General features: G+C 33.6%; 2 protein-coding genes and 1 long non-coding RNA gene across 3 annotated transcripts; all 3 read right to left on the minus strand.

Annotated features, from left to right (window-relative positions):
* Positions 1-5324: 5324 nt before the first annotated feature.
* LOC112509632 (pentatricopeptide repeat-containing protein At5g47360) lies at positions 5325-7024 on the minus strand. The gene has a single exon (XM_025114697.1). The coding sequence runs from the start codon at positions 6765-6767 to the stop codon at positions 5331-5333; it is 1437 nt and encodes a 478-aa protein (XP_024970465.1). The 5' UTR covers positions 6768-7024; the 3' UTR covers positions 5325-5330.
* A 4681-nt stretch (positions 7025-11705) lies between these two features.
* On the minus strand, positions 11706-12384 carry LOC112508625. The gene is made up of 3 exons (XR_003068790.1): positions 12317-12384; positions 11910-12071; positions 11706-11823 (listed from the first exon to the last, which is right to left on the minus strand). It is a non-coding gene; the product is annotated as an uncharacterized LOC112508625 (long non-coding RNA).
* Positions 12385-12800: 416 nt separating this feature from the next.
* LOC112509715 (protein NEN1) lies at positions 12801-17096 on the minus strand. Its single transcript, XM_025114814.1, has 6 exons — positions 16749-17096; positions 16504-16661; positions 15778-15824; positions 15500-15563; positions 13927-14606; positions 12801-13197 (listed from the first exon to the last, which is right to left on the minus strand). Exons 1-6 carry the CDS (start codon positions 17026-17028, stop codon positions 12960-12962), a joined length of 1467 nt encoding a protein of 488 aa, XP_024970582.1. The 5' UTR covers positions 17029-17096; the 3' UTR covers positions 12801-12959.
* Positions 17097-17784: the final 688 nt, after the last annotated feature.

The raw sequence follows: 17784 nt of genomic DNA on the forward strand, positions 1-17784 counted from the left end.
TTATTCATGAAACAATGATCTTTTATAAACATGTTTAATTTCTAATATTATAATTTTAGTAAATATATTTGATTAAATTTACAATGTTTAAATGAAAAAAATATTAAAATTAAAAGTATAATGTTGTAATAGAAATTGGTGATGTTATAATAAAATAGTTTTAAAAATACAATGCTATAATAAAAAATGTCATATCAGCACTATCGTACATGTGGACAGTCTACGTGGACGATGAGAGGGTAAAGAAACCTTGTATAATGGGTAAATTTAATTTAAAAAGTTACACAATGCTATAACGGGTAAATTTTTGAAAGTACAGTGTCCTCATAAATAAATATTTTAAAAGTACATTGTTGTAATAAGAAATTTTGAAAATAGAATGTTATAATAAGGAAATTTGTAAAAGCAGATTGTTATTTCACGTATTTTACCCTTTTAAATATTTCAAAGTTAATTATCCTATTAAACTATTTAAAATCTCAATTAATTTTCAAATAAGTTTTATATCCAATGGGGGCTTCTTTTTAGACCCATGAAATTATAGTAATCTTGATAACTTGTGCATCATGTGTTATTTCATTTGATTTTTTCATTTAAGACTAGGATTTAAAATATTAGTTGACATATATTTATTTTACAATATGTTGTTTCATTTGTATTCAGTCCGCAATGCAAACATTTTTAACGTGTTTGTGAAACACAAAATACACGTAAAAAAGTTTCACATTGTGAAATGAATACATATAAAACAAACACACTATGAAACAAATATATGTAACCGATACATTATATAATATGCTTAGTTAAATGTAAATATTTTTTTGAAATTTTGATTTTGACGAATTTATTGATAAATTGTGGAAGGGTTCACCGTTTACCAAATGTTTACCGGGTAATTGTTTACCAGAAAAATTCAACATTATCACTTATTTACCAGGTAAGATTTTAGTTCATCAAAAATGTATTGTAATTTACTAGGTAAGTGTTAACTGTGGTAAGAGTTATCGTTCTCATTTACCAGGTAAGACTCTCGTCCTTGGCTTCGCTCTTACAGTCCTTGTCAATTCATCCGTTAAGGTAATTTGGTTTGATAAACGCTTACCCGGGTAGCGTTTGGTAAACATCCCCGGAAAAAAAATAGAAAGTTTGAGCTACTATATGGTTAAAGAGCATCTCCAACACGCTTGTAAAATAGAGAAAATTGATATTTTGAGGCATTTACTTTTTTGCTGAGGGGTGTTCAAAAAACGGGTGAATTGTTCAAATCGGTTGAACCAAGTTAAATCAAAACGTTTTGATGGTTTAAACAATTTGGTGACTCGGTCTGATATGAAAAATAGCTAAATCCCTCGGCTCGATCCGGTCTGCGATTTCAACGTTTTTTTGAACGGTTTGGACAAAACCAACCGCAGAAATATACATGTATTAATTATGTTTAGTTTTCATGTTGTAGAGTCAACTTTTATGGCCCAATTAAAAAAGAGTTCATACAAAACATTAATTCTTTGTTTTCAATTCTTAATTGTTCGCATTATAGTTCTAATTTAAAGCTCAAAATAGGCATAAATCGTCTAAACTGGTCAGATTAAACCGCTTTGTTGTGGTCCGATTTAACCGTTTGTCACTTGTTGCCAAACGTTCACTCTGGAAAAAAATATTAAATTGTCATTGTTGCTTGGTTTGGGGGATTAAACAGTCAAAAGCGGCGGACAAGCACCCTAATAAATTCTTCAAATGGACCAAAGGGTCGTTGGTCTAGCCCTTGGTAATCCATCTTCGTGGTCTGGGGTTTAAATCTCACAAATGTAGTTGTGTGTTCATATATCATATGGTAGCATGTATCAAGGTATGATTCCTCCCTAGGCATGGGAATGGACCACGACCCGTCGGGGAACCCAGTCCACCATCCCCAGTCTGGGACGAGGATTTCCTGCTAAATCAAGGATGAGGACAGGGACGGGGATAGGGATCCCCGTTTGTCTCAAATAGGGGATGGGGACGGGTATGATACTCCCCGCCCCGTATCCGTTATATATATTAATTAATTATATATATATATATATATATATATAATTTCAACTAAAACAGCAATTCATAATTTCATATTTTCTAACAATGTTTATAATCTAAAATTGTTATTTTTTGGATGTTAATATGTAATACTTTAGATGTCAAGTCAAAATATAATTACTCGATAATTTTTTTATATTACTCGATATGAGTTTATATTACTCAATATCTTTTGGTACATGTGACTTTAAGTTTTTTTTGGATTCAATTGATTTTTTTTGGTTTTAGGTTATTAGTTCTTTATGATGTTATGGTTTTTTTGTATTAAATTAAATCCAATTTGCTTTTAGATTGATTGAAAATGTTTGAGATTTAAACATGTATGATCTCTCACATATTTAATTTAAAATAACTTACATAAACGGAAAAAAAAATCCCCGTTTCCCCGTTGGTGATGGGGATGGGTATGCGATTATATTCCCCGACGAGGATGGGGACGGGGACGGGGATAGAGATAAGTAATCGGGGACGGGGATTGAGGTCCCTGCCCCATTCCCATGCCTATTTGTTCGTCCTGTATGACAAGAGCAATGTCTCTTAGGGACTGTTTACCAAATGTTTATTTGGGTAAGCATACAAACTGAGTTCAAACCAAATATCCCAAATATAATAGTAATATGAATCTCTAAGCAAGAACAGTGTCCTTGTCCACCTTCAACCTCTTGCTTCTAAGATGCATAATAATAGTCAGCTTATAAAGTTCAGGGAGTTCATGGTTTGCTTATATAAAACATAAATGTTCCATTATGCAATATACAACAAACAAAATACTCAAATAATAATGTGCACATTTGTTCCAAAACCCTTTTAAATAATAGTGAGATCTCTTAAAATCCAGTCAGGTAGTCTTATCATCACCAGCACTTTCTCGGGTTACACGACTATCTCTTGTCAGATCACTCATCCCTAGGATGTATCATCATTTATGACTTTTTGACATTTTTCCATACCTGACTAAAATAGTAATCCATTTATAACATGCTAATTAATGTTTAAGAACGTATAAATAAAATAGCATGTAACCCATAATAATAATAATTCATATGCATGCAACAACCTATAAACATGTACAAAAAATCAAATAATTCTCAGATTATTTTTACGTAAACATGCATCCCAGTTAAAGTCTCATGAAGACTCGGCTGATAACGTATATTGCCCAGTAATCGTCCCTGACTGATAACCTAATAGCCAATTAATGAGTAGGGTTTTTTTTTCCAAAATTAACCCGAAAGGCAAAACTATGTCAATAAGGTCAACCGGACTCTAATAAAGTCTAAAAGTCTTACCTTATTCAATTCGATCATTCTTTATGGAATTTAGTTAAACCCCAAGTTTTAAGCTTTGTGACAGTATATAACGTCATTTTGACATTTTATAACATTCCTTGTTCTGAATTATAATGTTCCAAATAATTATTAACTAAAACACTTCATTCCCATTATAAATTCTCATTCTCGTCTTTTTACCCTTTATAACTATATAAACTCCGTAATCTGGTTTAAAGTGTCTTAATATCCATCAACCCTTTTTACGACACTTTAATCTATTTGTTAATTTATTTAATTTAAAATAAATAATTAATGAAACCACCCTTCTGAAATCAAGTAACTAAAAGAATGTAACTATAGATTGTCCTTGCCTTTCGATTACCTCTCACCATTCTATATATAAAGAGAGAGGTAGGTTTTTTTTGTTAACTCAACTTTTAGTGTTAACCTAGTGGACTAATATTATTCATTGTTTGTGGTATGTTTCAATAAGATATTGATTATGGGATGAAGGACATAGGAGTAAGTGATTCCTACACCCTTCAATTCATGTCCTTGATGATTCTTTGACATTCTCGTGCACAGAACACCCGTGAAGTAAATTTCTGTAAATGAAAAGTTTCACATTCGAGATCTTATCTTTGTGGTGATAAACGACTCCCTCTGCGGCTCTGCCATGCCCTTTTGAACACAGAGCAACAATAATGGCAGTAACCGTGGTACTATCTTTCACTTGTCCAAGTTCTTGATTATCCCCAATGCGTTTAAGTTTAACCAGTGTTTCGCCTACTGCACTAAATGTCGAGCTCTCCATCACCCCATGTTCCCTACCAAGATTCGAGATCAACATGTCTAATGCTACAAAGTCCTTTCATATCTTTGAAAAAGACCACCAGTAAAAAAAAGAAAAAAGACATGGTTTTTGTAAAAATAAGAGAGAACGAAAAAAGAATTACAAAAAGAGAGGAGAAACATGATTGAACCATTTTAACTTTGGCTTTGACAGACGTGTTTAGAGACGTTAGTGATGAGGTTCCTTTTTCAAAGCAAGATCCAAACCCAACAGAAAACATCTTAAGGTTCGGTTCGGTTTGGTTCAGTTTCCACTTTTAAAGACCAAAAGTGAAGTTTACTCCCCAAAATATTGATCTTCCCCATTTCTTTTTTGCTCGACTTCCCTCCCACCACCATCATCACCAACAAAAGCTGTGGTTCTGTTGGTGTCACCACCACATCCTCCATGGAAATCAGTCGGTTGCAGTTGAAGATCCCTCTACTCTATTAACTATTATGAAAACCCTTTATCTTCATTCTCTTATCTTATCTATGGAAATCACCCCTAAATTGGAAGCAGCAGAACAAGATCGGAGAACAAACCTTCTCTTGACAGGCATAGATACGTGTTTTCTGCTCTGGCAAACCAGGGGTAGCCAGATTGGAATGGCCTGTATTTATTTTACTTGATTGGCTAAACCAGAAGCCTTGTTTTCGAATATTGTTTCAGTATCACATACACACATATGCACGTATCTGTTGCCGCCAAAGGTATGATGTTTCTGTCAAAGGCGGTGTTGGCAAGAACCCCAACGGATAAAAGGAAGACAAACCCCAAAAAAATACGCAAATATCACCAAAGATCACAGTCTCTGGAGAAGCGACGGCTGTTGTGAGGAAACAAAAATTAGAGTTGATGTTTTGATGCTTTAAATACTTGTACCAATGCTTTAAGCAATTATACAAGAAAAGTTTAATATAATATATTATTTTTTAAAAGAAATTTTTAACAATAATAGAAAAACAAAAATGCCCCTCAATTTGATGAAATAGGTACTCAGATAACTCAAAATACCAAAATGAAACCACAAGAGCTTTAATGATCTTGAAGAACATGATCTAACAGCAAGAAACCTCTTTAAATTTGTCTCACAAGGCAACAAGTGTCCCAACACAATTGAGCAACACACAAAGAGAAGCATCATACAGCCATACTCAACCACCATTCACCTTATATATATGCGACACTAGTTCTGTTTCTCCAGCATTCTTTAGACACTCGACTACACCATCTATATGAGGAGCTTTAAGTCGGATGCTTTTCTGAACCATCATACTAGCAAGCTTTGAAGCTTCTAACAAATGGCTCTTGGTAATGAGCCCATCCATCATGATAGAATAAATATCCGAATCAATGGAAGCTGCAAACCCCAATTTCTCAATTTCATTGTATAACACGAAAGCATCTAGTGCTCGTTGCTCTTTCAAACACCGCTTTAAGAACGTGCTAGAAGCCAACCCATCCGGCTTCAAACCACTAACCAACATTCTCCTAAATAATTTCTCAGCGTCTTCATAATTTCCAACCCTGAATAACGTCACCACAAGAGAGCTATAACACTCACTTTCGGAAAGACTCCCACCAGCAACGACTCTATCAATCAACTTATAGACTTCTTCCACTCGATCCTCCTTGCAAAGGCCATTGATGAAGGTACTTATTGTGACCCTATTTGGTGCACAACCACAAGCCTCCATCCTATCCAAAATGGTAAATGCCTCCAGAGACCTACCTTTTTCACAAAAACTACGGATCATAGATGTATACGTAACAACAGTTGGAGCACAAACACCACCTTTGTTTTCCATCTCCTCCAATAAATTCAACCCTTTCTCTAGATTTCCAACTCTACAAATCCCATCAAGAAGAGCCGAATACGCAACCACATTTGGAGAACACCCTTGTTGGCTTACAACCTCAAACAACCTACTAGCATCTTCTATCCTACCCAAATCACAAAACCCCTTAACCATTGCAACAAATGTCACCATATCAGGGTAAAGATCACTCAAACTCATCTCCTCCATCAACCTAAATGCCTCATCCATCTCATTCTTCTCACAGAACAGCCTAATCACAACATTGTATGCCGTTGTGTCTGGCCTACAATTAAAATAGTCCATTTTCTTCAACACCCATAAACCCTCATTGGCAAGCCTAGCCTCCTTACATATATTCAAAACAACCTTAAAACTTTTAACATTCACTACACAATTATCAACAGAATATGCCTCGATAACGTCCCTAATCACATTAGGATTTTGATTAACCCTTAATAGTTTACAAGCTATGTTATACATGTATGAGTTATGCCTATACTCACGTTGAACCCCAGCCCATACGAAGAATCTAAGACCTAATATAGAACGCTGATCAGTAGAACCGCATCTCCTTATCACCTCCTTTACGCATGAAGAATCCAATTTAGCCCCAACTCTTGTTAGGGTTTTTTCAATGTTTGGATCATTACTCTGCAAATGCGTCCACAATTTTTCTACCGAATTCGTAACTGAAAACGTCGTGAAACAAAAGCTAGGGTTTTTGGTTCGAACGGAAGTTGAAAGGCATCGAGAGACAACAGGAATTGACATTGAAAGAAGACACCAATGGCTAAACCTCACTTCGAGATAAACCGGCCACCAACGGTTGAATCTTTCTGATTGTTAATACACGCCGACATAAAACCACATAGTTTAAGGACTGACCTGATGTAGGATGTTTATATTGATATAGATGGAGATTTGAACAGAGGAAGTGAATGAGGTCGCCGGTAATCGGCGATCGAAGGTCGTCGTAGGAAAGGACAGTAGGTGCGGTTGAAGTGAGGCCTTCAAACAGATGTCTTTAGGGCATCCCCAACGGGGAATGCACCAGGAAATGGAAGAAGCCGGTGTGGGGAGGAGAGGATTCTAAAAATTCATATAATTTACACGTCATAAAATATTACGCATTTATAATGTCTAATAAGCATGTATTGTTTTAATACAAATAAGTCATGACAACATGTTTGAATATATATAAATTAATTTATAAGTTAAAGGTTGTTTGTTTACCTTTTAATAGTTTCACTAAAAGATAATTTCTGAATCGTTAAGAGATGAATCTTGTTTAGCAAAAATAATCTGTCTCTTAATGGTTCTAAAAATCTCTAAATGATTTTGTATCATTGATCTCCTTTAACTATTAAAAGCTCTAATTTTATGTACATAATTACCAAACAATTATATTTCATTTTGCACTATATCATGAGAGCATCTTAATCATTCTGACCACTTAATCATTTTGCAACAAATTATTTAGCAATTGTCAAACAGCCTCTAACTTAATAAAATTTTATTTGAAGTATCATATTGATGGCTAATTATCATTTTTTTCTAATCATAATCCTTATTAATATTAATTACTATTTATTGCTATTAATCTATACTATATTATAAAGCATTTGACAAAAACTCTTAAAAACCACTTTTTATGCGTAATGTACTGTTTATTAATGCATATTACTTAAAATCTAAGATTGTAAGTAGACTGTGCATAAGTACAACTTATTAAAGCTCTATATCTGAATTCGTATAACTAACTGCAGATAAACATAATCAAATACAGGATAAACATCTTATTTTAAATAAAAAATAAAAAATATAATTAGAATAATCATTGAGTTCTAACAAAATACTTAATTATTATCTTTATAAAAAATTATATTATTAAAACAAAAAAATGAATTAAATAAATACACAAAAAAGAAAGAAATTTTAAAGTCATTTTGGTGTTAATATTAATATTTTTTTCTATTTTTTATAACATCGACCGAGACAAAAAAAACAAAATATTAAAATTGAGATGTATCTCGCTGCATTGTGCGAGCACCTTTCTAATTATAAATAAATATTAATAAATTTAAATATTACTAATATTAACTAATATAAATTGAAAATTAATTTTAATTATATAATTTAATAATTATTTATATTAATTATTAATCATATTGATTATTTTCATATTATTATTCAATATATTTAGTTATTAAAACATAAATATAATAATTTTATGATGTTTATATAACATAAAAATTAAAATTATACTTATTCTATTTTATAGATAATAAAAATATATTAAATAAATTAAACATATTTCTTGAAAAAAAATTAATTAATTAGTATAGGTGAGATAGACCATTTATATTTTTATTAATATTATATGTAATGGTTATTTAAAATCATAGATAATAGATTTTTATTAAAATTTATTTTAACAAATCCAAATATTAGAATATATAATAATCAATTTCAAATTCTTTTAATCAATATATTATTTTTTTTCTAATTCTTTTTACGATCTTGTTTATATTAGTTAGTGTATTATATTATTAGAGATTTGACTTCAATTATATTTTGAAATAGTACAATTGATTAATTTTTCAAGATGTCATTTTTGGTTATTTTACGTTTTATTGTTTATTAGCCAACTTATCAATTAGTTTCCCAAACTTATCATGTCATATATGATCAGTATTTATAAAAGAAGTATAAAGGTTGTTTGACAAAGTAGTTGATAAGTTAGTTGATGACTAATAAATTAACTGATAAACTAATTATGTTTAGTAAAACGAGCTTATAAGCATATAAAATAACCAAAAGGAACATTTTAAAAAAAATAGTCAAATATTTCATAATATAATTCAAATAAATTTCTAACAATATATTATTGTTATGTTAAATAGAAATAAAAACAAAATCCGTTTTTATAATGAACAGTTTTGGACATCATGTTAACTAAAAACGTTGTTCTACTTATTTTGAATTATCGTATTATTTAAGGGCATAGAATAAATTTTGGATTTTTAGTTGGATTTTAGATTTCGGTCTTTTATACGACTTATTTTTTTTTTTTTGATAGAGAGGGGGGAGACCCCTCCAGATCAAGAAAAAAAGCTAAAAGCCAAACAATGAAGCGCGCGGGAAGGAGGAAAACCTCAACTACCAGCCAGAGAAACCAAGGCACCCCGAGGGGAAAGAGAAGAGAAGAGGACAAGAAAAGGAGAGGGGAGAGAAGAAAGGAAGAGAGAGAGAGAGAGAGGGAGAGAGAAAAAAAGAGAGAAAGAAACCAACCACAAGGGAAGGGCCCAGCCGAGCCACGGCCAGGAAACAACGGGGAGACTTATTTTTGTATAAATAGAATACAAATTACTTGGACTTTTTTGTTTACATTAAGCACAGGCTGATTGATTCTTGAGATTTCTTCGATTCCAAGCTTTTACTAATGGTCTTGTTACATTAAGCACAAGTTGATTGATTTTTGAACCGTTAAATAGTTCAAAATTAACATATCTATAATTTGCAATATTAATTAAGCTCCTTAGTATATCGTTAATGATTCAATCATTTAATGGGTTATTTGATTTTTGAGCTGAAGCTTATTAATTCTCGAGTCGATCTCGAATACAAAGTTTGTTTGTATGAATAAATCGAGTTCAGTAAAACCAATGTTTAATTCAGTTCGTATAAAACCTTATTGAATTTTTCGATTCATAGTCGAGTTAAGCCATGTCATATAGGAATACACTTTTTCAAGTCAAACGTCACTACATCAAAACTAGGTTTATAAGACGGTTAAAATGTTTAAACTACTTAAGATAATTCTTTATAGGACTTAAATTTATGGGACCTAAATTTATAGTTACAAACTATAAAAATGTTTGTATCTAAAACTGTTACAATAGGTTTATGAGACATTTTTAGGCGTTTTAACAAAAAAATTAGGATACTTGTAAAATAAGATATCGTATTAGCTATTTTATAGAACGTTTTTTAGAAATGACCTATAAACTCATTTTTTTATAGAACATTTTTTCAAATAGTATCGTATTAAAATAATTAATATGATATTTAATTCAAAAGCGTCTTAAAAAACTTGTTAAAACGCTCAAGAATGTCCTATAATCCTATTGTAACACTTTTAGATATGACGGTTTTTTTGTTTGGTCCAAAAATCTTAAGTCTCGTAAAATATTCTATTAGGACGCTTAATCATTTTTAGACGTTCTATAAACCTAATGTTGTTGTAATCATGTTCATAAATCAAATAATCAAAAGATAAAAAAATTATAAGAAAAAAAAAATAAGGTTGTTGCAAGTGATACGGAGCTTGAGCCAATGAACGATTCAATCGATTTCGAGTTCGAACTCTTAAACGATCTTATAAAGTTCAAATTTTTTATATCATATTGATCAAAATTGTTAAACGAATATCAAACTTAAACGTTATTTTGAAAAAGATTATTCGAGCTCGACTTAAACGGTATCCTTGACCTATTCCCTTTTCATAATACTCTCTCAAGCTTCTTTTCTATTTGGCCTTGTTTACAAGCATCATATGACTCACATTGAGAAATTGTGCAACATGCACATGTGAATAGGAATCACATGGCATGCTATTCATCATATATCTCACATGGCAAAATTGTGCATGCTTCATTTATCCAACAAAGAGTTTGGCCTACCAAACTTTGAGGCCTTACCTAATTGTTAGGTGATTTTTGGTCTATTTCTCTTCTCCAATGGATATGATATGGGTTCCCATATCCATTCTCATACCATCTTTTACATTCATGCACCTTTTCCATAATATAGCCTTGTAACCACCTGCAAATCTCTTCATTTCCGTTGTATGTCTCTGTTCTTGATGATGGGTAAGATCGACATTTCATTTTCGCTGTCACCCTTCCGGGGTGATATATGGAGATATGGTCTTTCCGGTTTCCGTCATCAAAATGGATCTTTATCCCTTGTTTCCTATTTCTAATCTCTATTTCACGTCTTGTTTCTAATTATACGTGTTTTACTGAAATGGGAAAAACCGAAAACAGATCATCAAGTGTTTGTGATAAGGAGATTCATGACGGAATATGTTGCAAGTTCATGATGCAGGTTCATAACAATCACGAAGGAACTACAAGCATGGTCCGGTCGTGCTGAAGGTGTTCTAATGTGAGTTATGGAGCAAGGCCACTAAAATTTTCTTGGCTTAAATTACACATGTTTTAGCATTTTAGCCAATTTATGATTCCCGAATCCGGCTTTTGAAAAATGTCAAAAAAATGATTCTATGCAAGTGAATTTCATATGTTACTTGGTTATTTTAAGACATTTTTATTGTTTTTATATATAAGACCTTTAATATAATACACAGTATGAACTTTTATATTTTGATTTATTTATTATTCGTCAACTCGATCTATTGTCTTGGTAGTATAAAATCGCAATGTCACATGGCCGACTAAACATCAATAACCGGACCAAAAAGCCCTCCAAAGTCCTAGATTATCTCATGAAAGCACCATGGATGATTTTCTTGAACCTTTCCATTAATAGGAAGTATCATTCATTATAAAGTGGAATGAACTAGAAATCATCATTCATTTATTATAGAGTGGGATACACTAGAAATCATGATATATATATATATATATATATATATATATATATATATATATATATATATATATATATAGTAATCAGCTTCTTGCTAAAATATGAGTCCACAAGTTGAGGAGTTCATCAGCACTTACAGGCCTCATAAGGTAGTCAGCTACTCCTAGTCCCAACCCGTTCAAAGTAAGCGACACTTGATCCTCGGTCAAAATCACTAAAAACCCGAAAGAAAAAGAAATCAATAAAAAGAAAAACGATGGAATTCCAAAGAATACCTCAAGCAAATTAACGCTTACGTACTGATCACAGGGATGTGTTGCAGCATTTTGTTTTCTGTGATGGCTTTCAACAACTCTCCGTTGTTAAGTAGCAGAAGATTGGCCTCACAAAGAATGATATCAGTACAAGGCCCCTCTAACAGCAATGCATCCTTCATCTCAGCTGCTGTAATCGCTTGCGTAACTACAAATCAGATTAAATTTAACGCAAGATAAGGTCAAAAAAACCCTTAAAGAAACAATACCAGATGACACCATGATAAAAATTTGACACTTAATTAGAAGGGTCCTCCCATGAATCATGACAACAGAACTTACTATAAAAGGAAAGATTCAAGATTTAGACTTTATTAAAGGACTCAATATTAACGTTAATGAATAGTCGTTGAAAATCATTATTGAGATTAATGGGTTTAGGTGGTAGCATACCCTGATAAGAACACTGGCAAAGAAGGGAAAAAACTTCGCGACAACTCTCTACATTGGTATCACAAAGCAAAATCCTCAAATTGCAGCGACCATTAGGGTTACCGTTTGTAGTTACAGTACCAGAAATGCTAGTGTTTTTGCTGTTGTTCTTTCCTCTTTTACTCTTATCTTTATCCATCGTGTAATTAACTCCTGCAAAAAGAGAAAATAACAAGTATACCCGCACAGAACATATACAGAAGCTGGTTTATATAACGAAGCTAAGAAAGAGATCATCACCAAACCACATGGAAGGAACAAATATTCTAGATCACATGGGTTGCCTGTAAATATCTGGAGTAAACCGTGCATTATTTTTCTGGGTGGATGCGATCATACCAGCATAATGCATTTCTGCATAACTTGCAAGCATTTGATGCTCTTTCTTCTTGCAGATTGCAGCATTTAGAGTAAAAACAGAATGAGAATCAAGATCGTAAAAGGAATTTAATATAAATGAGAAAAACAAACATATATATATATAAGTTGACATAAATCAATTGAAACCCTACATTTAGTTTACCATTTTTACAAGTATTAAATGAAGTATTCCTTCTAACTGTCAGCTAAAATCAGCTACAAGAAAGGTATGCACGAAAACCTTTCAGTTAGTATGAACAATCAACTTCTTGGCCACTAAACGTATTCCGGCATTCTGTTGATAATTATATGGATCTAAAGAGAAGTAAGCATCCACAACGAAACCTGGACGAAACAAGGCGTCGAGTTCTGCCACATCATAGTTACCGGAAACAAACAATTGGGTGGGTGGCAATAATGATGATTGTTGATGGTATATCTCTGTGATCCATCTTGTGGTATCTCCTGCTACAGTGGGTAAGCTGTAGAAATGGCATATTAGAAAGTAAGTGTTTGACCATCAATAGTCAAATTTACATCTATAAGAAATTATCCTGTTTGACCACAAACTTCATACCATGAATCTTCTTTTTACAGACAATAGTATGCGTGTATGTAATTTTTTTGGATATAGACATTTCAATACAACTGGAACAAGCCTACAACATAGCTTTATAGGACGCCAAAAATGTCTAAATAGACTGCTTTACTGGACTTTTGCTTGTAGGACCAAACAATTATATGCCGTCCTATGTAAATGTGTTGTAGTTAATTGATAAGATGCTTTTGCGTGTCCTAACAAGTTTTGAGGACAATTTTGAAATAAAGCATACTATACTGATAGTATTTTTTTTATTAACCTGGATATCCAACCCGCTATGCGAGCCGACTAATCCCAGGGCGACCACTTGCTTTGCAGATAGCCCGGAGTCACCGCATTTGAATCTCTGTGGCCACAAGGGGATTTTTATTCCTCCTTGGATTTGAACCTGGGACCTCCAGGTACTTTTGACCTTTGGAGCCACGCTCAAACCAATCAGGCACCACCCTTGTGGTTTACTGATAGTATTTTTATATGACTATTTGAAAAAGTGTCGGTATAAAAAGATGTGATCATATAAACTTACGTCCTATAAAGCATTATATTATGACATTTTGACGTCCTCTAAAGCCGATTTTGTTGTAGTGCAAAGAGCAAAACACCAACTTACTGCAATCTAACGGTGGGCGAGTTGTAAAAGCCAGGCTTTCTGCTCACAACAGGTCTCCATTCTGAGTTCCTATCCGGATCCACAAATCTCTTGGCAATATCATCACATGCATCAAGTACACCACATAGATTTGAAGAGTTTGCATCGACCACAAAACTTAGCCGATCCACAAATTTTGTGCTTAATCCAAACCATATCAACATCCGATCACAACGAATCTGCATCGGGATATCTCTGTGAAGCATTTGCATCCTCTGGTACCCATGAAAAAGGGGGGAAACGGCTACAGTGATTGAAGCTATGGATACTTCATCAGGCTCTATGAATTCAGTGCGATTGCTGACAGCATCAGATAGAGTGGTGGTAGATGATTCTTCCACCATGGCTTCATTCGATTGAAGGGATTCCTTCTCCATTTCGTCTACAAATTGGCCCATCTGAAAAGGGTCAAATCGAGCACTACCAGATTCAACTAGATTTGGAATCTGTTCCTCTGGAATGACTACTGAAAAAGTTGGATTTAGAGGTAATGTAGGGTTTTCGATGTTTCTGCTAGACGAGAGTGGACTAGTTGTCGATCCTGTCCCCTCTAGAGTGGATTTGCCATTACAACGATAACTTGTAGTAGAATTCAGAGAAGCCCAATTGTTTTCTGTGAATATATCTGGTAGGCTTGACTCCTGCATGAAAACTATACTATAGTGAATCTGCAAAATTGAACCATAATTGTCCACAAATGCAACTTCAAGAGTGGAAAAGAAAGATTGTTAACTTTATTTTCTTGAATTCATCCTCCATTAAACAACAAGTTCCCTAGAAAGAAGTGTTGGGTAGATGAACAATAGGTTGGTTTTCAGAAATCACAATTGCTTGCATTCTTGCTTGGATCGTGTATATCACTTTCCACGGAATTCTGAATATGGGATAATCCAAGAGGAACAATCAAATTTCTTAGGCACAGAAATTAGATTATATTACTATTGGTTTTGAAATGTATCAATCTTCAGATTCGAGAGCCAAAAACGAGGGTTATTTCCAGAAATTGGATAAGACCAAACAGTTATGGAAGGTAATGAGAAGGTTAACAACAGTTAAGAACCAAAAAGATCCGTTAGGAACTAACCATATGTCAAGAACCAAATGAATCAGCTGCCTACCGAGGCTGTGATGTTTTCCATAACACTTTTCCATAGAAACTAAAATTTTGGTCGGCCCCCCTCGACCCCGACCGCTGACCGGGCAGCGGTACCCCCGCCAGGGGAGCAGCCCCCTTGACCCCCACCTTTTGGTCGTACCGGGATCAACCTAGTCTTATACAAGTGTGCACTCCGCACCTCCTAATTTGCATTAAAAACTAAGTAAAGATCCCCTTTAGCTCTCGTATATTTACCTCTTACACTAAATGAAACCGGTGACACCAAAATCACCAACAAGAAGATGCAATGGTATAACTCGAAAAAGAATCTAAACTCAAATGTTTTTTCATAATTGCAAACTCAAAAGTTTATGCATACGGAGAAAATAATGCTTGGAACTTAAAGAAAGCAAAGGGAATGTTTCCATGAGAAATTACCAAGAAAAGAACTGTTGCACAGTACTTGAGAACTTCAAGATTCAGTCGAACGTCGTCTAAACTCCTGCAGGTAATATACTTCTTTATACTGTTATTATAAAATCCGAAAGGGAAAAAAGAACTCTGAAACCACACAAGAAGAACCAACCACAGAGACAAAAACAGAAAGGGAAAAAACATCATGGATAAAGCATGAAGTTTATGCATATGAAAATGGTACAAATTTTAAATTTAAAAATGTGGTAATCCACATTTATGTTGGTAGAAAGGAAAATTACCGGTGACTTTGCCGTCCAAGCCCAAAATAAGCCGCCAGAGTGGCCATCTGAATAAAAGGCAGATAACTAATATAAGCCACTTAACAGAATTGGTTCACAAATCCGAATTGTACAGACCACCGAGCACAAAATAATCATGTGGAGTAACTTAGATCTTTGCAACTTTACTATATAGAGAACCAGAAAATAAGGTATTGAAGGGCAATGAATGAATGGAAATGGCCTCTATGCTTGCATATTGCAAAGTTGGAGCTTGGCTGTGTCACAACCATATGGACAAAACGTGTCAACTAAGAAGCAAGAATACCCGGATTCATAAATTATATTAGACCAAACAAGCCCATATATCCCACCCAGCGGTGGGTGGGGCGGTAAGATGTAGACAAGCCGGACCTCTATTTGAAAGAGTAGTGCAGCTGTTTCCGTGAGTACATCTGCTAACTACTGTATTCGTAAATTATCATCTTGAAAATTCCAGTACCAGAAAGATTCCTTTTGAATCTTGATATGCAAGGTTCAAGAACAAGATTCTAAAATGGTGTCAAATATATTATCGCCCATCGAACAAATTCTGAGGAATTATCAACTCCACAGTTCCATCAGAACAGAAAAATATGTAACAAAATGACACTAAAACCAATCTTTGAACAAAACCCTTCATAAAAATCCGTCATATCTCAAGATTCTGAGCATTTTGAGTTAAAATAAAAGGGAGTCATAATATACCTTCATATCACCGGCTCTCCTCCCAAATCTCTGCGTTAACAAAGCCAATGAATCAATGGTTCCTTTGGGTTCCGGTGGCGGTCTATTAATCTGTGCATACGCCTCCCTCAACCTCACACAATCAAACCTCAATATATTGTGACCCGCCCAAACTCTTCCTAACAATCCATCCATCAAACACTTAGAAACTAAATTCACAATTCAGTAAATACTTGATAGGATAAACGAAAATTGGAATACTTTACCATGTAAGATGTCGTAGACCCTATCGGCGATGTCGGAGAAGGCGGGGGCGGAGACGACGGCGTCAGCGCTGATACCGTTGGCGCGAGTGGATAAGGTTGAAATGAGGGACAGATCATGTGGTCTAACTAGCGTATCGTAGCTCTCCAGCTCAATAAGCTTCCTAGGACAAACTAATATCGACCCAAATTCCAAAATGGCATACCCCTGTCCAACACGGGTCGGAATAGTTGTTTCCAGATCAAAGAAAGCTATCTCCGATCGGTCAACAGTGGAAACCATATCGGAACCGTGTGGAGATGGAGACAATACAATTGGAAGGATTTTAGCGCTAAAATGGAGCTGAGCATCAATGGCGATGTGTTGAACGTAATTTGATTGTCTGTTTATATAAAGGAACCGGAAATACAACATTCTTAAAAACAGTTGATATAAATATTTGTTAAGACATTTTTATCGCGAAATTTATGTAAATAGTAATTTCATAAAATTGATTTATTTTTTATTCATTTTAAAAACTTTTTTCCTTAAATAATGAAAGTTTATAATAAAAAATAGTTTCTGCTTAAATTTTATTTTCAGACCTAAAAAAAATTGAAGCTAACATAAACTTGTATCTGATTGGTTTGAGTTTGGCTCCAAAGATCAAAAGTATCAGGAAATCTCAGGTTCAAACCTGAGGAGAAATAAAAATCTTCATGTGGCTACAGAGATTCAAATATGGTGAATTGGGGCTATTTGCAAAGCAGATGGTCGTTCTGAAATTAGTCGGCTCGCATAATGGTTTGGATGTCCAGGTTAATTTAAAAAAATTGAAGCTAATTTGTGCAAAAAAAAAATGAAACTTTAGGCACAAAATCCCTTTTCTATCTAAGTTTTTAATATATTAAAAAAATTATATTACATTTTATGATTAATTATTTAATTTACTTTATATCTCTTAATTATTGATTTTACACTTGTATGATATTAACACATATAATTGTTATTAACTAAAATACATAAAAAAATATGTTTCTCTTTTTAGTTTTTACAAAT

This window comes from Cynara cardunculus (genome assembly GCF_001531365.2).
Source record: "Cynara cardunculus var. scolymus isolate 2C chromosome LG 3, CcrdV1, whole genome shotgun sequence".
NCBI classification, from domain to species: Eukaryota; Viridiplantae; Streptophyta; class Magnoliopsida; order Asterales; family Asteraceae; genus Cynara; species Cynara cardunculus.